Source organism: Medicago truncatula, chromosome 2 (assembly GCF_003473485.1).
Source record: "Medicago truncatula cultivar Jemalong A17 chromosome 2, MtrunA17r5.0-ANR, whole genome shotgun sequence".
NCBI lineage: Eukaryota > Viridiplantae > Streptophyta > Magnoliopsida > Fabales > Fabaceae > Medicago > Medicago truncatula.
In genome coordinates this window covers 38316878-38341101 of record NC_053043.1, presented here as the reverse complement: position 1 = coordinate 38341101, position 24224 = coordinate 38316878, and the positions used below count along the sequence as shown (strand labels likewise).

Sequence of the window (24224 nt, the reverse complement as noted above, 5' to 3'; positions counted from 1 at the left end):
ATGTGGCCAGGTTGAAAGCGAACAACTTCTGTTTATTCACTGCGACATTTATGGCTCCATTTGGCAGAAGGTTCGGATTGGTGTTTCAGGAGTTGATCATCAAAATCTCCAAGCTCATTTTTTCCAGTTTACTAATTATCTCGAAGGCTTGAGGACTCGTCGATCGTTTCTCCAGTTACTTTGGCTCCTTTGTGTTTGTTTAGTGTGGAAAGAACGTAATAATAGAATATTTAATAACTTTCACACTTCCGTTAGATAGTTCATAGATAAGGTAAAATTTCATTCTTACTAATGGTTGAAGGCTAAAAATGCCACTTTCGTATATGGTAGTCAGCAATGGTGGTCTTGTTTGGGTATCAGCTATCGGACTTTTATGTAATCATTTGACAGACACTTTGTAATTTGAGCGATCTTTTTGGCACACCTTATGTTAAAGAGGCGTCTCTAACTGTGTTAATATACACCGTTTTTGTTTCTTCAAAAAAATAAAATACTTATCTATAACATCTATCATATCATTCTCTCTTATCTATTAATCTTTTTAGGTGTATATACACTCAGATAGGCGTATATCAAACATCTTATTGTAATTATGCTGCAGGAGGTAGCCGTATATGAGAGGTCCCTTGTGAGCTGTATGATTTTGAAAGAGCAAATATGCAAAGAAACAAAGATAAAGTGTTATGAGACTCTTTCCACTTCTTAAAGTTGTCCCTTTGTGTTGAAACTTCTTTTTTAATCATTCAAGATCAAGTACTTCTTCTTTTTCAATCCTTTGCTTTTAATTATTGAATAGTTATGTCTGTCTTGATTCAATAACCTGCCGAACTCAATTTAATCTGCTGAACTCAATTATGTAACACTTTTGATTATTTCTTTCAAGGATGGACCATAATCGCATAAAAGGATGGTCTTTTTTAATTTGTGCCTACTTTGTCAATGTTATGCTTTATTGAAAATAAAAAAGAAGGCAAATTTGTACTTGTAGTAGTAGCATAGGAGAAAGGACGACTTATATTGAAAAAGTCACACATATCTTTCTTCCTTTTTACTACCGGACTTGATTAATTTTCTAATAGGGCTGATTGAAACCGAAAGGAGGTGGGACTCCTTCTTGATTAGTTTATTTATTTATTTTGATTTTTGAACCATATATGTGATACGATACTTAAAATAAGTAAAATAAGGAGTTCCCTCAAAAAAAGTAAAATAAGGAGTATTGATGGATATATTATAATTAGAGATTAGTTTTTTTTTTTTAGAGTAATAACACGTTGGAATTAATTTTAAAATAAATTATGATGGAATAATTTTAGGCGGTTAGTTTAATTCTACTTTATCTTTTAAAAGCATGTTATTTAGAACTTTAGTATAACTACCATTGCTATTTTATAGTTGTTATAGATCATAAGCATTTGCATTGCTTCATATTGTTTTGTGATTTTAGTGAGATTTTGGCCGTTGGATCAGTGTGATTGAGTGTGGAGATTTCATATGGGGATATAATTTGTAATCATGGAATGTGGTCTACTGCAAATGTCATGTGCTTTGGAGTTATAGTGTTGTTAGATTTTTTTGAGGGGCATGTGTTGTTCCGTTTGCTGTTTGCTGCATAAAGTAGTTCATTTTTTTTCTCTCCATAATATTAGTATAAAGTATCAACCGTTGCTTAACAATGATTAATCTGCATTGAAAAACATGTAGGGCGTATAAGGTAGGTTCTCCCTTCGTATCAAATTTTTTCATACGCATAAGCTATGAATTAAACACTGATCATATATTTAATTAGTCTAAATTTCTTACCACTTGGACCAATCATTGTTGGTAAGCAATGCAATCTTTAACTTTCTTAATTTTATGCATTCAATGTTATTTTGTTTGGTGGTGACATTCAATGTTATTTAAACAAAACCCATAAATTTCACTTATATATTCCACTTCTTTCATCTCAAACTTGTAACCTTGCACTCACTTCCAATTTTCTTTCACTCATTCCCTTACTCACAAACAAAACCGTAATTGTTTTTTCTTCATTTATTTTACTCAATTATTTCTCATCGACTCTTTCAACTCTATCATATTCAACTTCATCTATCATTTATCTCCCTCTCACCAGTCTTACAAATTTATACCCATGTGGTATTTTTCTTAAACCTTTTTTCTCAAGTATGGAGGAGCCTCACGACAAAGAGAACACAACACCGTTGGAGGCAAGTGTGCAATGACCGTCAAGGTTGCAACCTTGGGCATGGGTGGAATCGGTAAACAGGTAGTGAATCTATTTATGCATTTTGTTCATCACTTGCTCTTGCTTTCTCTTATTAACTTGCTATATGGTTTTCTAGCTCCTCTTTATTGCATACATTTTTTTCACCCTATCTTTTCCTTGATAAACTTTAGATGAAATAATGATGTTACATCATTTTGCTGACTAATACTAAACTGAAACTTAATGGAGAGAATTAACATTAAGATTGAAACCCTAAGATTAATCGATCCTTAGGCCAGATACTGAATGTAAAAAAAGAAAAAAGAAAAATAAAGGACAATTACACATATTTTAATCCTTGATGAGTATCAAAGATATAGTATAAGTCAGTGCTAGCAGCAAGTTATTTTTTTTATTTTTTTATTTTTGTCAGGAGCAGCAAGTTGTTTAACTCATTAATCATGCGAAACATGTATAACAATTAATATTTCCGTTCAACACTTGAAATCCAAATCAAGACTCATTTTAAGTAGCTCATTGTACTATTATTTTTGTTTCTAAACTATGTTTCTTTTGTAATCCAAATTATCCTATACTTGAATATGTGATGGATTGGACAAGCTTGTTTGGAAACAACATCCTTGAGAGGATATATGCAAGTGTACTCGGCTTCTCGTTTTACATGGAAATGACACATGCTTAAATACTAACCCTGCAAGGAGAAAGAAGAGGGTTGAAGATGGTGCAGACAAAATGTGTTTGGGAGTCTCACTATGATGCTCAGGTTAAGAAGAATTTTCATTACCGAGCTCAACACCGTTTTTCAGATATGATGTTAACATTAAGATGAAAACATGCTAAAAAGCCTGAATGGATATTCCAAAGTGGATAGCAGCTCAACACATTTGATTTACCTTTGTTTATTGGTTCCTAGTATGTGATACTCCAAATAATATACTTTGTTTGTGTATATTTCAGTAGGACCAAATGATTAATATTCCTTAAGTATATTTCTGTTTGTTGGGTCAAAGGCTTATCGTGTTGTACTGCCAAATTCATGTAGTACGAATCCCATCCGTGTAATTTTTTGAAAAATGTTGCTTGATTGAACTTGAATTTAAATACATGAATGATTTGTTCAATATTTATGTACAGGTTGAAGGAAACTATATATCATAAAACTTTCTCTACTAATTCGAACAATATCATAACACTTTCTTACAATTATTTATCGTGTTTAGTGATTTCCTTACAAATATGATTCTTCATGAATAGTTTTGGAGAATGGATAAAAGTGTTCATATATGTAGAGTGTAGCAAGATAAATTACGGTAGACATATTTTTATCATTACATATTCGGTGGATGTAAAGAATTTTTTATTTTTTATTTTTCCTACCGTGGGTTCTAAAATTCGGCAGTTTTGATAGTACATTGAAACGTTGGGTCATGGTAAAATTTCAGTCCTAAAATTTGATGTGTCATTTATTGGATGTCATTTGGTTGGTACCTAACAAAGGTGTGATCGTTTTTTTTTTAATATAAGAAACCACTTTATTAAGAAGAATGCAAGACATATTCAATCTCAAATTAAACCGGTGTGCATACTTTGTAGCCAAACTAGGAGCTTCAAATGATGATGATCTGACTAATCACTCCCACACCATCCAGAGGGCCTTCTTCCTTTGCTGCAATCGGATGAATTATGAACGCTTTTCTTAAGGCGTTAGCGCTACTTCTTTTTGTTGTTTTTGTTGCTTTTTGTTCTTCTTTTTAGCCTTGTAACCAAAAAATAAATAAAAGAGTACAACCATCCCCACTAAATAATTCCAGACGCTTATTAAATAATTAAAATATTTCTTAGTTTATTTTTCTCATATAAAATTAACCACAATTCTTAATATTTGTAAAAATGTCATATAATAAAAGAAATGGAGGGAATATAATTTCGATAATAATGGGGGAGTATATATCATATAAAAATTTCTCTGCAGTACTCAGCTGAGGTAGATGTTGCTTTATATTAATTTAGTTCTAACCTAATAATTTGTATTAGCTATTAATTTACTGTAATCTCACCTAGTTTCTCAAGTACTCAGCTATTATATGTATTATTTAGGTAGTAGAGATTTTTAAATAGCTCAAAGCTTTACTGTTAAAATCAACAATCCATTTTCTAAAAGAATTGAAGGGTGAATTCACAAACTAATGTTCCTATTTAATGTAGATAAGGTGCTTGGCAATTCGTTTTCTATGGAACCAATGAATGAATTAACCAACTTTCAGTTTTCTTTTCTCTCTGAAATTCTTATGATGTGCAGATTGATTTTTACTATTTGATAAAGAAAGATTTTCCAAATTACTTTTTGGAGAATTTTTTCTGTTCCTGTTTGATAGTTATACTACGCTCACATGGTTGTGCCCCATTGCTTTTCACCATTATTTGGTGAAATTTATGTTATCCACCAAATCATTAAACCGTCATGATTAGCTTGAATTTTGCTCAATACCAGTCTACTGATTAACTTCTTTTTCCCATGTTTTTAACGAAGGATAATTTTATAAAATCTTTTATAGTTTCTCTTTTCTATATTACCAAAAGAGAGGGAGGATAAATTAGTTAATAATGGGGGAGTATATGCTTGGTTGCATTATTGTCCTTGGAATATCTTATTTCATTGTAATGTTATCCAAAATTGTGGTTCAACATGTTGATCCAAATATAGTGTTGTGATTTGCTTAGATCATGTAAAGACACTTGTTATGTGATTTCTAGAAAGTTTTGTATTCATACTGATGCTGGGAAGGTTTTGTATTGTTTCTGGTTCTTTAGCTTGATTGATGATAATATAAATTAATTAAGGTAAAGGGAACCAATTCTTAAGGCATCAGATGTGCGTGAGTATCTTCCTTGAAATCCGTTTCAATATGTATTCAGTGATCTACCTAGTCTTTACTATTTAGCAACATTACTGAAACAATATTTGCTACAATTGCTTCTAAAACTTTTAGCTATAGATTGGCTACAGATTAGCTAGTTAAAAAGAACATTTTTTAAGTGTTACAAATAATACTCTCAAGTGTTACTGAAATCATTTAGTAATATGGTCTTTACCTAACATTTATTTATTTATTTAGTTACAATTTTGAACTGTTACTAAATCTCATATATGTTGTAGTGGTCTTGCGATTAACTTGTGAGGGGTAAGGTGAATTCTCTCTTTTCAATTGATTTTTTTTTCTTACATAAGAGAATATCTAACCACTTGAACTTATCTATTGTTAGTGTCTCACTACTAAAATATGTTGAAATAGTGACGAATTTTAATGACGGATTTAATAAATCTGTCTCTAATTTCCTCGTCGCTGATCATTGGTGACGGAATTAAATTCGTTTATACTTTTTAATAAATCTTCATATAATTTTAATTTATTTTCATATTCTAAAAGGTATTTTGAAGTCCTACCTATTTCATCATCATTTCCTATTTTAATATTATAATCTAATTTAATGTATAATATTTTTATTATATCTTTAGTTCTGCTTATACTCATTTTCTAATTTCCTAATTTTCTTTTGTAAAATATTTATTTTATTCTCTAGTTCTAATTTTTCTCTTTGTATTTTACTTAAAATTTGTTGTAATTTTAGTTTTCTAGATTTCTCATCTGAAATCTTAGAATTTTCTAAATTTTCCATTTTAGTTATTTTTGAATCTTTAGTGCTCTGATACCAAATAATTGATGCTTAGATAATTCAGAAATTTTTTCGGAATTCTTTTAATAATTTTAGTCATCATCTAAATAATCCCATATTTCATTGTTTTCTACTAAGGCAAAATCTAATGGATTTCCTTCATAATACGTAGAAACTATATATTCGTCCATTAAAATGTCATCCATCATATTTCCTAATGCATAATCTATCTCACTTTCGTAAAGTATTGCTTGTCCGCATAATTTACCATATTCTTCACAAATTTTTGACCTTATTTCTTTCGGTAAATTCAGTTTCCATATACATTTTAATTTTTCATAAAAATCTTTTTCTTTGATTTCAATACTATCTTCATAAGCTATATCCCAATCTTTTAATCTTATATGTATTATTTTTTCTTTCTCATTAATACTAAATTCTGCCATATTTATTTTATACCAAATTGATAGTCTAGCTAAATATTTTATAACCTATTTTTTAAATATGTGGTTAATTCTTTTACTTGATTAGATAATTTATCAATGTTACTTTCTTCAACTTTTTCTGGTTCGTGAAATCTAATTGGTCTAGGTATCCTTGTTCCTTTTAATTCTAAAATCTTTGATCTATTTATAAAAGTTTCTAATTCCGTTATTTCATTTCTTTTTGGATAGTAAATTTTTCCTATGTCTTCGAATAGACTAGGGACATCTATTCTATTATTATTTCTGAAAGTAATGCTATGATGTGAATTCGTTAATGCATAATTAACGCAATAAGTAATAGAAAATATTTTATCTCCGGGTTTCATTAAATTTCCTCTTAAGAATTTATGCTCTAGAGTAAGTGCTTGATCTAGTCTTTGAGTGTCTAATGGGATTCCTATGTTAGGATGTATTTCGAATTTTAATTTGACGTACGCTAGGTTTCCTTCAACAACTCCTAGTATTTTATCAACTGAATCTGTAATTCTATCATCTTTTAATATTAGTTCTAACGGAGAATTAATTCCTTCTTGAAAAGTAGATTTAATTAATACTTGTATAGCTCCTATATGAATATATCCTATTCTATTCCTATGTTCTTCTTTCTTTATGTTTCTTTTTAATTCCATAAGTTTCTTCTTGTCTAACAACTTAATATAGGTGTGTCCTTGAGCATCCGCAATATCTGTAGGAGACTCATTAATTAACTTTCCATAGTATATAATGTTTTCTTTTTGGTTAAATCTTTTCATTTTTCCTCCAATTTTTTCTTTTCCTTTCATATTAGCATCGTTAGTTAGGTCTAGATCTTCTTTTTGTATTTTTTGAAACAAAGTAGGATCAATTAAAATACTTCCTTCATAATTTCCATCTTCTTCAGTTATATTTAAATGTTCTATATCCCCCATAATTAATAGATAATTATATTAACTAGTTCTTAAAATGAAAATACTTAAACTTAATATTAGATAATAATACATAGAACATAAGTGCTAACATTATATAATAAAAGCTTAATTTAAATTAAACAAAGTTAAGTAGTTATACCTGCTCATGATTTTCATGAATTAGTGATCGGTCCACCGCTGCTTCCGTAGCTTTAGGTAGTCTTAAATAGAATTAGTGGTATATATATTTGTAGTAATAAGTAGATAATAAGTAGATAATGAATGGAATTAAGTAAGTGAAGGATGAATTTTATTTATGAAAATTGATTACCAGAAAAGAAAAGCACTAAAGTGCCAACAACTAAATCCTAAGACTTAGTTAAGTTTCTTAGAGAAACTTTACAAGCATAGAGCTTTCTACTACAGCTTCCCTTACTCTCGTTACAAGCCTTTATTTATAAGCCAAAAGGCTCTACTACTATTCATACATAACACTATTCATAGCACTATTCATCATAGTACTATTCATAGCACTATTCACTCTAACACTATTCACCCTTACACATTTTTATGACACTGCTTTATTACTTGTCTCCATGCATGAAGGCAACTACATTTTCAGCATGGCTTTTTCTCTTCTTCTTCAAGACACATGTCCGTGCACTTGGCAATTGCTTCAGTCCTTTCCTCATGCATGCACGTACAACTCACAAGCATGATTAATGCTTCCTCTTATGCTTAAGCATAATTCTTTTAAGATTCTTGGTTTATAGTTTAATAATTCCTTGTTTAGTGAGTAGAATGGTACTTCAAAACTTGTTAGTAGTTGCATGTCTTTTTCTTGGATTATTTTGCCACTTGTTTTGCTTGAGATTAGCATATTCTTTGTTTTGCTAAGTACCTTGATATGAGAGTTTTTAGTGATTGATTGACATTGGGAAAATATACTTGCTAATTGATTAGCAATAATCATATCAATTTGTTCTTCACTTAATACTTCTTCTCTTGCTTCGTCCATTAATGGATACTGATGATTGTTGATTCCAACTTGAACAAAATGCATAGCTGGTTGATTAGTAGAGAAATCGGGATATGCTGAGTAAAACTTGATGTAGATAGATCTTTCTCTTGCAATATTTCTTTTGTATGATTGGACTACATCTTTGAGAGTAACCGGGAATAGGCTAATTTCTTCAGAATTTGCACTTAGATAAATGCATTGAACAAGTCCAAATTGAAACATGTTGAATGCTAGTATTGGTGAAGCTCCAGGAGTAATTACCGCTTTAAGTCCAAAACCATTTCTGCTTACCATGTAAAAACAATTATTTTTTTTCTTCATTCGTCCAATTTTTAAGCCTGTTAAAATTTTCTTGAAATTTTTCTTCTGAAAATTGTACTTGAAGTTCATGTTCTTTTCTGGAAATAATAGGTAGATCATCTAAGGAAAAAGGAATTCTTCCTAAGATTTTCATCGGAGCTCTTTCTGGTGCCTTATTTCTTGTTGGCTCGGAAAAAGTTCTTGGACCCAAATAAATTTCATTTCTTGATTTGTCTAATTCTTTATGATCCTTCAAAGCTTTCTCCGCTTCTTCTTTTGTTGCGTAGGCTCGGTGAGTGACTCCAGAGATCTTTTGACAGTGTGGGGCTGCTTTGTCCAGTCATCGTAGATTCCTGGAAATGGTCCATTGAAGACCACATACCATTTCTTTGGTTCTCTTACAATAATTTCGTCAATTGGACTCTTTCTTTTGATCTGTGATCTTATTAGTTCTATCTCTTTTTCAATTAATTCTACTTCCTTTCCAATTAATTCTTGTTCTTTTAATTTGTGAGCTTTTAGTGCTTCTTTGATTCCAAGTTGTTGGATTAACAATTCTTCGCTTCGTTCCATTCTCTTGATAGAATGTCTGCGAGTACGTTCTTTTCTCCTTTGATGTGAGAAATTGAGTAATTATATTCGGCTAATTTCATCTGCCATCGAATATGTCTTCCTTGTTTATAAGTTCCTTTATGATTTATATTCTTGAATCCTGCAACATAAGTAGAATTGGTTCTTACAATAAATTCTTTGTCAAGCACATATATTCGATGTTTTTCTAACATTCGAATTAGTGCTAATGTTTCTTTTTCGTGAGTAGGATAATTAATTTCACTGTCTGAAAAAGTTCCAGACATGTATCTGCATAATAGTTCTTTCTTTTGTCCAGGAGGTTTTGCTTTCATAACTCCTCCCCAATATTCGTTAGAGGCATCAGTCTCAATAATAATTAAATCATCATCAGATGGATGATATAATTCAGGAAGGTCCTGACATAAATTCTTTAATTTAGTAATAAGTACTTCATCATCTTCGGTCCATGACCAAATTGAATCCTTCTTAAGTTTTTGCTGAAGTAACTTTCTTTCGGCTGCAAGATTTTTTATAAAACCTTCATTTGAAATGTATGTTAGTAGTCCTAAAAACCTTTGTAATTCCTTTTTATCTTTTAGTTTAGTTGGAAAATTTTGAAGTTTTTCCAACACATGCTTTTGCATTAAAATTTTTCCCTTTTCTATTTCTAGTCCTAAATAATTAATTTTATTCTGAGCTACAACGGCTTTTTTCTTGCTTAATACTACTCCATGCTCAAAACACTTAATTAGTACTAATTCTACCTTTTTAAAATGATCATTCAAATCTTTATTTGAAAAAACTAATATATCATCAATATAAATTAGACAAAAATCCTTAAATTCTTTTAGTATTGTATCCATTCTTCGTTGAAAAATACCTGGTGATTGTTTCATTCCCATTGGAAGCACATTCCATTCATATTGACCTTGGGGACAACTAAAGGCTGTTAGAGCCTTAGATTCTTCAGTTAGTCTTATTTGATAAAATCCAGATTTACAATCAAAGGTGGTAAACCAATTCATATTCCTAACCCTTTCAATAATTAAATCCTTTCTTGGAAGAAAATATGCATCTCCTTCCATTGCATCATTTATTTGTTTATAATTAATTACCATCCTTCTTTTTCCTCTTTTTATTTCATTATGGTTTTCAACATAAAATGCAGGCGCAGAATGTTTACTTTTTGATGGTTTTATTAATCCTCTTTCACACATTTGCTTAATATCTTCAGCAAATTCGTCTCTATCTTGTTTTGTGTATATCATTGGTTTACACTTAATTTCTTTTGAGGGATCTTTTAATTTTAATTCAACTAATTCCATATTTTTATTAATTTTTGGATCTAGTGGGTCTTCACTACAAACTTTCTCTAGTAATTCTTCTATATGTGCGGGTATTCTTCTTCCTGGTTCTAAATTTACTAATACATGGCGCATTTTTCTACAAATTAATCCTATAATTTCACCACGTTTTATCTTGTGTAACTCTGATTGCTTTTTTGAATAAGTTGTCTCTGTATAATGAATTATAGGGATATCAATCATTTCTTTTAATTGTTTTCCTCTAATATATGGAGCCTTAATTGAAATATACTCTAAGTATTGGCAAAAGGGTGCATATAATCTTAGAAAATTATTTCCTATTATCATATCTAACCCTGTTTCTTGTTGATATACCGTAGGTACCATAAATAATTTATTTTGAATATTTAAGGTAATTCTAGTAGCTACCCAATTTAATGGATGTATAGATCCATCAGCTATTTGAATCTTTAATGGTTTTTCTAATTTTTCCCATTTACTAAATAATGCTTTTGTTGCTATACAAATATTTGCCCCTGTATCTATATAAGCTTCAGTTTCTTTATCTTCTTTTTCAATTTTTATTTTAATATAAGTACTATTCAAATTCTGTTTCTTCTGAAGATAATTCATACTCTATTTCTTCTGATGATAGGTTATCTCCTAAATATTCATATACACTACAATCACTATCACTTAGTTCATCCTCTAAGGGTTCTAAATTATATATTTGATATACGTTCTTTATTATTTTTGATTTTTCTTTAGTCTCTTTAGTATCCTTTTCTTTCTTCTTTGGACATTCATTAGCATAATGTCCCTCTACATTACATATCCAGCATACACATTTCTTTTTTCCTTTTGGGCAATATTTTCTAGGTGTTTGTCTCTTTTTCCTAAAATACTTTTTCTTAGTATTTTTATAGGCTCTTTTCTTTGGATAGGTTCTTCTTAACCTTGGTTTTCTTCTAGGATTTTTCCTACTTCTTTTACTACAACCATAATTTTCGGGTAGGTCTAATTCTAATTTATTACAGCAAAGTGAAGTACTACCTAGATTTAAGTTTTTAATTTTCTCTCTTTCTAGACACTGATTTCTTATTTCTTCATATAAAATTTGCATTACTCCTGCTAAGGTATCACCTAATTCTTCTGGTCGAGATTTCCATTTTTCTCTTATACTTGTACTAAGTGGATAAGGTAATTTGGATATAAATATATTTATATATATTAATTGAGTTTTCCTATCTAATTCATAGTAATATTTTTTAAATTCACAAATAAAGCTATCTATTTCGCACATATTGCATATTTGCATATTATTTAAATGAGCTTCTGCTCTCTCTCTTAAACGTTTATTTACTTGTGTTTTGTGTTCAAGGATATTAAACCCTATAAATTCCTTATATATTAATTCTATTATTAGTTTGGCAAATTGTTGATTATTTTCGATCATTCTAGCATATTGTTGCCAAGTTTCATCCTCAATACTTGTTAAAATTTTTAGCACATTCCCTGTTGTTCTATAAGCTATTAAATTCTTAACATCCATTAGATTTACCTTACTAAATCTCTCATCGGTTGCTAGGAGCATAATCATATTATTAGACCATCTTTCTAATATTTCTTCTGGATTTCTTACGCAATCAAGGTTTAGTAATTTTTTAGATTTTCCTTCTTCATAATGGGGTTTAAATTCATCGGAAACCTTTGTCCATTTTCCGTTAGCTCTAGCATATCCTCTACGATTCATTGTTTCATTTTCATAGTTTTCCCAAGAACTATGTGGGCTCCAATTATCTTCTCTTTTTCTTTTTGATTTTGAATTACTTGTCTCTCCTCTCTCCATAAATATTTCATCAAAATCAGAATCAGATCCTACATTAGATCCTATTTCAGATTCTAGATCTGAAGAATTATAATTTAATATTACTTCTTCATTTTCTTCTTTAGTTTCTATTTTTTCTACTTTTTCTAGACTTATTGGTTTATTTTCTTCTTCAACTATTTTTAATTGTTCCATTAATTGTTTAATTTCTTCGATATCATTTGATCTCCTAATTGATTCCATATATTCAGTTTTTATCCCCTCCATGAAGATATTGGGTTTATTAACATAGATGGTATTAATGGTTCTTGTTTAACTATTTTATCTAATTGTTTTACTTCTCTTGTTTTATTTAATAATTCTTCTATATCTTTTATTGTTATGCTTCTATTATTTTCTTCATAATCTAAATGATTTTCTAGTTGTTGAAGAACTTCTCTAATTTTAAAAATGTTTTCATCTTCATTAATTCCTTTTATATTGTCTAAGGTTTCGTATATACTATTTATTTCACTACGTTCAATTTTAATTTTATTAAATGTGTGATCTAGAATTTTATTAGTTTTTTCTATTAATAAAATGATATTATTATTTACTTCATTCATGGTATTGTTTATTTCTTTATAAATTAATTCTATTTCTTCGGATAAAGTCATTATTTTTAAAAAGGTCGTCGCTAATTGGTTCTTTTCTAGTAGTGTCTAATCATTTTTTTAAATGTGTTAATTATAAAAAAAATCACACAAACATTGCAAAAAGACTTTTTAAAAATAAAAAATGAACGTTCTAAAGTCCTAAAAAAAAAGGTTCCAATCAATGATCCATAAATCGAGTGTTAACTTGCTGAGTTTACGTTTTTAGATACCAAAATCGCTGAGGTAATCTATGATATTAGCTTTGATTCATGAAGTTATACTGCATTTTGGATTATCTCCTACTTTATATTTGAGCTATTTTAATTTTTTTGATTATTCAAGTTCAATAACTGTCATTCTCCATTGTTCAAGTTCAGTATTACCATTCTCCATTGTGTAGTTAAGCAGCCCGTTGGAACTTACCAATTCCAATTTGAAATCATGTCAAGTATAGTTACTTCACCTTTGTTTTAAATCAAGGAGGGCACATATCATTATTTGAGGTTAAGCTATGTCTTTTTTATGTTGAAAAAAGTAAATAGAAGAGGAAATATATGTATGGTTGTTACAGTATTGAACTTTGTATCAATTGTAAGCTTTTGAGTTGTTCTTTAATCATGCTTTTACTATAAATAATGCCTCAAATGTAAGATTTCTACTCTTATTAATCCAGTTAATGCATTCCAATCCTTTGTAGTATCATTTCAATTTTTGCTGTTAAAATAAAATTTTCAATTTCTTCCCTCTCTAACTCTCTTTCAATTCCAATTTTCAATTTTGCTGTTTTTTTTGGTCAAGGAAATGTATTTCTGTTGGTTTTATTATTCTCCATATCAATCACTGCTATGACTCTTATGTCTACAATTTTTTTGGTCAAGGAAATGTATTTGTGTTGGTTTTATTTTTCTCCATATCAATCACTACTATCACTCTTATGTCTACAATTTTGGCAAGGAATATAACTGAAAAAGGTCATGTTTACAGTGGAGAAAATGGAGTAAAAGTTACAAGGTGGTTGAATTTGTACATGGGAACCACACACTTAAATTTATAATTTTTCTAAGCATGTTCTGCCTTTTGTTCATTATGTTGATGGACCTGCAGATCATTTTGGTGCTTAGCCATGGAAAACGTGGCAGGCCTCAGTATCTTATTAAGGGTTGAAACATTAGATCGATACTTTATTCTTATTCTTTAAGTTACATTGACTAATGTAACTTTAAATGTATTAATGTAAATTCAATTGTATTATACAACATATTTAACATTAGATCTATAATGTAGTATACTTTATTCTTATTCTTATATATTATAGTCAATACAACCTCCTTTCAAAAAAAAAAAATACAATATGTTCGACGCACTGGTCAAAGATCTAAAGTGGGAGAACAATGTTTGCCGATTTGATCCCATCTGAAAGAAGTGTCTCTTTGGGATATGAAATCAATATACAACTTTTTGTGATGATGACTATATACATATCCTAATTAATATTTGGAGGTGGTCCTTTGGAGATGCTTATTTAGAAGAAAATGGAATAGAAGTCAAGAGCTCGCCAACAATATTGGAAAATTAAGTCCTCCAATTTGTGAAGAGTTTGTCAAGTCACCATAAGTTTTGATAGATAGAGATGGCATCAACCCGTCATATTTTTAATTTGTGTCATTGTTAGCTTTTATATATATACCATTTTCACATGTGTTAATATTTTTCATGATGTCATTATACCAAAAAAGTTCTATGATCCAAGTTTCCTTATAGGGTGTATTAGGAAGATTTTGATTGCAACATTGTCAAGGATAGTCACTAAAACAAGTCAGCATATACCTTCTATTGCTAATGTTCTTGCATGGTCAATTTTATGTATCAATGTCAAGGGTTACTTCAAGAAATGGACTAAAAATTTTACTAATAGATGAAGGTGTTTGCATTGATAATACTTTGAATGTAATGTTTAAAGAAATTTTCAGAAATGTGTAAACACGGAAACTTCTATTATTCTTAAATTTAAAGTTATGACATTTGAATATTAAGTTGGAATTATACGATGTATTTTTGTTTTTCCAAAATATATTTACATCGTATATCGGGTGAAAAGTCTAGTTATATTTATTTTTCCAAATAGGCAATACAAATTTGAAAGAGGCTCCAAAGTTTTATCTCATTCATTTGTTAAGTCAAATAAACCAATGGCGGAAAATCAAAATATGAGCAAATGTTTCTCATTCCAAATATAACAAACTCCATAATTAGTTAATTACCACACACAAACGATTGGACCAAGATTATTGCATGCTCCTATATAAGTCTTGGTAGTATCACATTGTTTTTCATCACAAAGGGAAATAAAAATCAGACCAATAAACCACCATCAACAAACAACAATAAATAAAAAAATAAAATGGCAAGATTATTTACTGTCGTTGCTCTCATTGTCTCAGCCTTTTGCTTCGCATCTGTCTTGGCTGCACCAAACGATGCTTCCAGAAAAGATCAAATTTTCTTTGTTAATGGCCAGATCTACTGTGATCCTTGCGCCTTCCAATTGCAGTCAAGGCTGAGCAAACCCCTAGAAGGTAAATAACAACAATATTATCACACAACTTATATTTTCTAACCCATAATTTATCATCATATATATGTATATACTATTAATATATCATTAATGCTTCAATTTTTTTGAAATGAATATAGAAATTAGAGACGGAAACCATAAAATTGATCGCCAAAACTAGCATCTTTGACATTTAACGACAAAATTAAAGATGAGTTTAATTTTATTTTTTATTTTTGTCTCTGAATTTTCGTTGTTATTTCAATTAGCTTGGATTCTTGACGGTCTAAAAAAAAAATCTTAATCAAATGATGTGTAGGTGTTAAAGTGACTTTTGAGTGCACTAAGGGAGAGAAAAATGTGACATTTGTGAAGGAGAGTACCACCGACAAAGATGGTTTCTACAACATTAAAGTACAGGGTTATCATGAGGAAGAGGTTTGCATGGTGAAACCCGTAAATACAAAGGGTACATGTACAACATTTATGGAGAACAACATCATTGTCCCCACCAAGATGGAGGGTGTCGTTCGCGTGGTTCGTGTTGTTAAACCCCTTGCATTCAGGACCAAGACAATTGATGAGGAATGTTACAAGCTTGCCAATGAGTTGGGTTTGGACAAGATTGATGATAATTGATTGTTTAAACAATCATTCAACTTATTCATTAATCGTAAACGAAAAATAAAATAAAAGCCACTTAATGTTGTGAAAATTCTATTGGCACAATTGACCTGTATATGTTTAAATTATTATTTCTCTGCAAAAATGTGTTGTTGGTTATTATGTGTAACTATACAAACTCATGTTCATTGTATGCTCAATTGGTTGAATTATGCTATGATGTTTTTGAATTATGAAGAGAACCATGTTTAATTGATGTTGTTGTTGCTAAGTGATATTGTTGTTGGTGATTTATGACATGGGTATTCATAATTCATGAATTGATGATGATAAATGAGTTATTGTTGTTGAAATGGGTTGATTAATGAATTGTGTTCAAATGACCATTGTTTTCATGTTGATTATTTCTATTAAAGCGATTAAACACGCGAATAATACATATATTCAAGAAATAGACGCTTCGTCATCACACAAATTCCAAAACAACATGCATGTATAAAAATCTCAACAGTCGCAGCGGATTATAAATCATATAATTCAAAATATACATGCCATGATATCAAAAATATATCAATCTAAAATTCTCCAAGTCCCAACAATGGACAAATCTCCAACATAAATAAAATCCAACAGACTATCTAGGGTAAACACAAAAGACACCTAGATCAGAGCCATCCTAGACTCTAAGACACGATGGCGGAGATAGCTCCCACTATCCAATTAAGCAACCACGACCAACTCACCAAACAACTAATCATGTACAACGTCTACCCATCCATACAGACAGGTAGGCGGTCAAAACCACTGGAGTTAGCATTACATCATCATAATCCACATAACAGATAAACATGAATAATTAAATCAAGTATCATATCATTAATCAAGAATAAATAATTTCCATATATACATTCTTATCACAATTCCAAATCCCAAAGGCAAGTATTTGAAAAACACACTTAGCACCAACATTCATCATTCATATGCTCCAAAAAGACTCATGTCAAATGATATGCGCCTAAACCGACACATATATGCATGTGGTACCAAATCACCTCAAGGTCGTCACCCATGATGTAACAAACACATCATATGTAAGATTTCACACCCGTCTTACATTATCACCGAAATAAAAGAGCACATCCCTTTTACAACCACAAGACTCACCATGACTATGATGCATGGACATACAAGCAAAGACTCGACAATGCAACATCACCTCAAATAATCACAACAATGTAAAGGATAACTTCCAATTGTATTGATCATCTCAACAACATTTGCATTATGAAGTATTTACGTCCACACAACAATCAAGTCATAATTCATTTAAGAGTCATCATCACATTATCACCAAACATCAATGATCTTCAATATCATTCAACATCAACTACATCATATAGTTTCACCATTCCAATATTTCTCATATTATAAGTAAAGAGAAAACAAAACACCTCATGATAAATATCATATCCAACATCTATAATTCATCACACACCTTCAATTAGTCATATAAGGCTAGTCACAAAAGGTCATAAGACAATTGGCTAAAAAGAATAGTTTCCGGTAAAATTCATATCAAGTAGCAAATGGCTAACATTGATAATTTCCAAGATAAAATAATTTATTCAAGTTTGAAAACTCACAAGATATTCTTAATCACTCATGTAGTCATGAGCTTAAGCCACTTACAAACTATTGGACATTAGTTCAAAGAATAGCTTAAGTTCGTATGAGAAAACTCAAGTTCACATTTTCCACATTCCCACCCAAAATTCAAGTTTGACATGATTAAGACAATTAACCAACATTACAAGCCTTGTCTAAGTCTATAGGAACTGTAGGCTCAACTTGTAACCTTAGTTAGTTCACAAAAGTTCGTTTCGACAAAATCCGACATTTCCCAAAATTTCAAGTTTCCACCCAAAATGAAGAATTCCAAATTTGAATGAGCAAAACATGTTCCAATAGGATTAGGGGTTCAAACAGATTTTAAACAAGTTGAAAGAATCATTTTACAAAGCTCGGATTGGCCTCCTAAGACCCGAAACCAAAAATCAAGAAGTGCTGGAAAAAGGCAATTCGCTACGAACGGGTTTCAGTAGCTATCAGGTTTGCTCTCTTATGGGTCGCTTGCGGCTCGCTTAAGCGACCTGGCTTATGAATGCTCGCTTACGCGTTCGCTTAAGCCACCGTTCATAATTTTGGAGAAAAATGTTACCGGTTTCAACCCTTTTTCACTCAAATTCCCCAATTTTGATCCCCTAGTGCCCAAATGTGTTTCCAGAGTTTGTTTATAGGTCAATACACTAAAAGGGTTCCCAAAGACACAATCAACATGAAAACAATGGTCAGTTGAACCTAATTCATCAATCAACCCATTTCAACAACAACAACTCATTTATCATCATCAATTCATGAATTATGAATACCCAAGCCATGAATCACCAACAACAATATCACATAGCAACAACAACTTTTGAGTTGTTCTTTAATCATGTTTTTACTATAAATAATGCCTCAAATGTAAGATTTCTACTCTTATTAATCCAGTTAATGCATTTCAATCCTTTGTAGTATCATTTCAATTTTTGCTGTTAAAATAAAATTTTCAATTTCTTCCCTCTCTAACTCTCTTTCAATTCCAATTTTCAATTTTGCTGTTTTTTTTGGTCAAGGAAATGTATTTCTGTTGGTTTTATTATTCTCCATATCAATCACTGCTATGACTCTTATGTCTACAATTTTTTTGGTCAAGGAAATGTATTTGTGTTGGTTTTATTTTTCTCCATATCAATCACTACTATCACTCTTATGTCTACAATTTTGGCAAGGAATATAACTGAAAAAGGTCATGTTTACAGTGGAGAAAATGGAGTAAAAGTTACAAGGTGGTTGAATTTGTACATGGGAACCACACACTTAAATTTATAATTTTTCTAAGCATGTTCTGCCTTTTGTTCATTATGTTGATGGACCTGCAGATCATTTTGGTGCTTGGCCATGGAAAACGTGGCAGGCCTCAGTATCTTATTGTTGCGGAAGAAATCCCATTAAAACGGATCTTGATTAAATTATTAATCACAAATCAAACAGAAACTTAAACACTTTAAGATTCATGTGTTTACCTCCTGAAGAGCAGAACCTTTGTAGCAGAAATCTTTCTGATCACGAGCAAAGCAAAGCAGCGATGCCTCTACTCAGTCCACACGAACAGAACTTCTCCGATGACCGGTGCTAGCCAATTCCAACGAAGATTCAGAGAGAACAAGGTTTAGAGAGCGGCGGCTAGGGTTTCACAACTTTTGTGAATTAGGTTAAGCACTCACAAAAAGTTAGTAATGCTTCAACACAAGGGTTCTATTTATAGAATCACTTGTATGGACAACAAGACAACACTTAAATACACCGTACCTTACGGTGAACCGCGTTTCTCTATTTTTGGTAAATTAAATAATAAAATCATATTTAATTATTTAATTAATAATAAGTCTCACTTATTATTTTATAAATAAGTCTCACTTATTATTTTATAAATAAGTCTTACTTATTTATTTCTCTCATCTATCTGTCCTTTGTGTGTGACCCTATAGGTTCCCGTAACGTTGGCAATAATATTAAATCACATATTTAATATTATAAACAGTGAGCGGTATCTAGCAACACATCACTGCTACCCAAGTGACGAGAATGTCATGTGATCTGACGAAACCTTTCTGTGATAATGATCATGTGTATAATTACCCTTTTGCCCTCATGTCTATATTGAACACAAGGCATAGACCGTGTCATCCTTGTCTAGTTCAATATTGGGCCCATAGACATTTCTCCTGTTATGTAGGAGGGACAAATTCCATCTAGGTCACTCATGTCCCTCAGCATGATTCATGGAGTACCCATCAACCAACTTTATAGTCATCCTGTTATGGACAACGTTTGAATGGTGACAAAGCACTCGACTCCAACATCTAGGGTACATAGTGGTTTCAGGTCGAAGGGTGGAATACACCACTATCACTATGAGAATATCTTATGACACTTTTCATAACTTTTACTATGTAGTATTCTCATGGCGGATCAATCCAATATAAATATTACTCCTAATATTTATATCTATGTGAAGACTTGATAACTCTTTATCCATGATCTGTGAGATGTGATCATCAGTCTACCTACATAATAGTCTCTATGCTTTAATGATATCCCACTTCTCAATAAAGCTTGACTACGGATACTTTGAGAATAGTTTCCTTATGTTTAATAGGGTCTCACAGTTAAGTTATACTTAATGTTCCATTAAACGGACTAACTATTCTAGGGACTTTATTATTTTGAAACAAAACAAAATCAATAAAGAAATGCCTTGTTATTATATATTCACAATATATATTTATATCAATATCATGATACAAAACCAAACTCAATCAATATAGATTGGCTATTAGGGCTTATTCCAACAATCTCCCACTAGCACTAAAAGCCAATCAAATATTAACTCAATATCTATTGGTCAAGTGTTAGCATCAAGCACACTCTTGACAAGATACTATACTAGCAGATAAGGAACTCTTTCCTATGTTGGTAGGCTATACTTCTTTCAAATTCCACTTTCGATCTTCTATCGAAAAGAAATTGAAGTATCAAAGTGTACATTTGGATCATTGGTGATATCAAGTTTTCATTGCTCGCAAGATTTAAACCAATTTTACCTCATACGAGATCAATGGAATCCGCAACGAAAGAAACACATGTTTTAACTCAGTTATGAGCTAAACAATCCAAATCATATATATTTGACATCTGTAATAGAAACAACAACTATTTGAAGCTTGTACTTTTACAAATTTCATAGTTGATATCCTAGCAGAACATTTATTCCAAATTACGATCTGGATATAATATACACTGATATGAAAGTCAACATCATTGTAACTAATTTACAATGTTTCTTTCATCTGTGTTCAAGAAACAATCTATAGTCCTTTAAGACATCCAAGGATATTCTTGAAGGTATTATAGTGTCGAACACTATAATCAATTTTGGTACATATTGAAAATAATTTTCTAACCATGTCTTACATGTGTAGATAAATTATTTTGGTGACTAGTATGTCATCTACATACTCTACCAAACTAATTTCAATGCTCCCACTAATCTCCTTATGTGCACAAGATTTCTTTATTAATCAAAGTTTTCATAAAACTTTGTTAATAAAATAAACAATTTAACTTCGAGAAGATTTCTCTAATAAATAAATTTTGTAATACATTTACCTTTCTAGTATCCTTTGGATTAACGAAACCCTACATATATGTCAAATACATATATAAGGTCATTCTAATTAAAGAATGCAACATCGTCATCCATCTCCTAGAATTCGTATTATACAACAATGGCAAATTGGGATCGTTAGATTTAAGTATTACGATGATGTAATAGTTTCGTCATGATTTGCATCATGAGTTGCATGAAACTTTCTACAATCAATCACATCTTAAAGGTATTCATAATACCATCCATGTCAGTTTTCTACAAGAAAACTCACATTCATCTTATGAGTCATACTCATTTGGATGATATAACCAATATCCATATATGGTTTGTGTGCATGGATTCTTTATAAGATCCCATGGCAACTAGCCACTTCTCAAAAATCAGGTCATTTGCGACCTTCTAGTAAGTCAGGTGCTCATCTTCCATGAGCATCATATCACCTTGTTGAGTCATGAAAAAATCATGTTTCTCATCCTAGTGTTATGACATATCAGACTCATCTAGATCATGTGCTACTAGAACTACCGATTTACCAACAACCCTTTGTTGAATCAGTTCATGTTCCATTGAGAAACATGTATTTTGTGGTACTTGACTTAATTCAAGTTCTACATCACTCCCACTAGCTCTTGCAAAGTTATACTCCTTGAAAAGGAATACTCCAGTACTAGCGACAAACAACTTTTGTCTAGGAAGAAGATGTAGAAATAGTATCCTTTAGTTTCCTAAGGGAACCTCCACAAGTATACATTCATTTAATTTGAAGTTTAGTTTATCTAGTAAACCATATAACCTCAAATTATCATAAAGTCAAAAATAGGTACTCTTACCTGCATATCTAATATGGTGCATTTATGATTACTCAATTAGAACTTGTTGTGGGTGAAGAATAACTGTAATTTAATTAATTTCAAGAGTCTTTGAGTTATAATCAAACTATTTTAGATCGAGTCATGTCAAAAATGAAACGATATAAATAATCATTATTTGTACTCATTTATCAAGCATTTACCATCACAACTTACTCGTATAGTATTTATACTTTTCAAACTTATTCCTTTTACTTCATTGTTGAAATCTTTGAACAATTTCAAAGTTTTTCATGAATCGTGTCAAATACACTTTTCTTATCTACTAAATGATTTAGTAATGTCAGATGAAGTAATAGAAACAATATCTAGCAAATATGTTTAGTTCTCCGTATACATCTCATATGTATATAAACTCAAATAAATTACGTGTCCTTTCACCTTTGTTGGTGACCGGTATACTAATCTATTTTGAAAGGTGGGACTCACATCCTTCAAATGATATAAAATCAAATGAGTCCAATAGTCCATATCCATGGATTTTGGAAATGTGAATCACACTTGTTTGTACTAAACACTAATGCCAATGATATATAAAAGGTTCTAATCTCATTTGATCCTTTTCTCATAAGTTATAGACCAGCTTATCAAGATCATGAAACTCAAATCCATTACTTGATTAGCATACTTATATAGAAAACATAATTTGCATAATAGGACAACGTTTGTCTATTATTCAACTACACAATCATTCTCTTCTCAATACAAGATTTATGATTTAATGCTTCTATTTTATATGGAATTTAATAACAATTATTTGGTTCCATATCAAGTTAAGTTTAAGTCCAAGCATTAGCTCCTATGTCAATGAAACAATTTGTCTCATTCTAGACGTAAGTGGACTTCGCTTATAGTTAATGTCCCGCTTCTTTAAAACTCTCTATCTTTCAACAAATATGAGATTAACCATCAAGTATCATATACTTATGATGCAGAAGTAGAAATTTAACTTTCTATAACTATATGGGAAAATAAGAAGTCTTACTTCTATTTTGACTCTTTCATAACATTAACAGTTTTTCTCATTCTTAAGAACAATTCTTAATACCAATTAAGAAACTCTTTCTTGAAGATTTTGTTCTTCATAAGAACATTTAACAGTATAATAAAATGCATATGCTAAAGAAATTCTAAATACAGAAAATAAATAAAATAAATGTATCATAATTTAAGAACATAATTAATTAGGTCTTTAATTAAATATGCTCCCACTATTTTACTCAAAACAAATGACCTTCAACATTTGAATCGGAAAATTTTATGGGAAGATTTTCTAGTGGATTGAAATCCATATTTCAACTTGCTTTAAGTCAACGGGGGCTGTACTCAAAACTCAGTTATTTAGGTAGGAACTCCTTCCAATTGTATCTCATACAACTTTCAAATCATTTGAGTGAATAACTCTTTACTCTAATCTATCATATAGATGTTCCCAAACATTGCTTCTAAATTTATTTTAATCATATTAAAATAATTTAGTTAAGTTGGACCCAAAGAATAACAGTCGGGTAAATGGAATTACCGCACCGCAACTTACTAGTATAGAAAGTGCACCTCGCGGAGGCGAAACCTACACATTTCGATATTAGTCTTGAAGGGTGTCATCCTTTGGAAAGCAATTAACTTAATATTCTTTTGAAGTAAATATATATATATATATATATATATATATATATATATATATATATATATTAATCTTATTAAAATAATATAGTTAAGTTAGATCCAAAATAACAGTCGGTAAATAAAATTACCGCACCACAACTTACTAGAATAGAAAGTGCACCTCGCGGTGGTGAAACCTACACATTTCGATATTAGTCTTGAAGTGTGTTATACTTTGAAAATAATTTACTTCATATTCTATTTGAAGGATTTTAATTAAGTTGATCTTACTGACATGTGTATCTTATACACACATCTAATATTATACATGACATTCATGTTCATAGATAGCAAGTATATAT

General features: G+C 30.6%; 1 protein-coding gene and 1 long non-coding RNA gene across 2 annotated transcripts; both read left to right on the top strand.

Moving 5' to 3' along the window:
- The first annotated feature begins 1301 nt into the window (after positions 1-1301).
- Positions 1302-3331, top strand: LOC120578235 (uncharacterized). Its single transcript, XR_005644179.1, has 2 exons — positions 1302-2269; positions 2831-3331. It is a non-coding gene; the product is annotated as an uncharacterized lncRNA (long non-coding RNA).
- A 12008-nt stretch (positions 3332-15339) lies between these two features.
- On the top strand, positions 15340-16131 carry LOC25480996 (olee1-like protein). The gene is made up of 2 exons (XM_013586518.3): positions 15340-15514; positions 15812-16131. Exons 1-2 carry the CDS (start codon positions 15340-15342, stop codon positions 16129-16131), a joined length of 495 nt encoding a protein of 164 aa, XP_013441972.1.
- The last annotated feature ends 8093 nt before the right edge of the window (positions 16132-24224 follow it).

What these genes read in the sequence shown, in the direction of transcription:
- LOC25480996 (XM_013586518.3), top strand. Translation starts at nt 15,340, where the DNA reads ATGGCAAGATTATTTACTGTCGTTGCTCTCATTGTCTCAGCCTTTTGC. An exon ending in GCTGAGCAAACCCCTAGAAG is followed by an intron (nt 15,515 to 15,811) that starts GTAAATAACAAC and finishes AATGATGTGTAG; the next exon opens with GTGTTAAAGTGACTTTTGAG.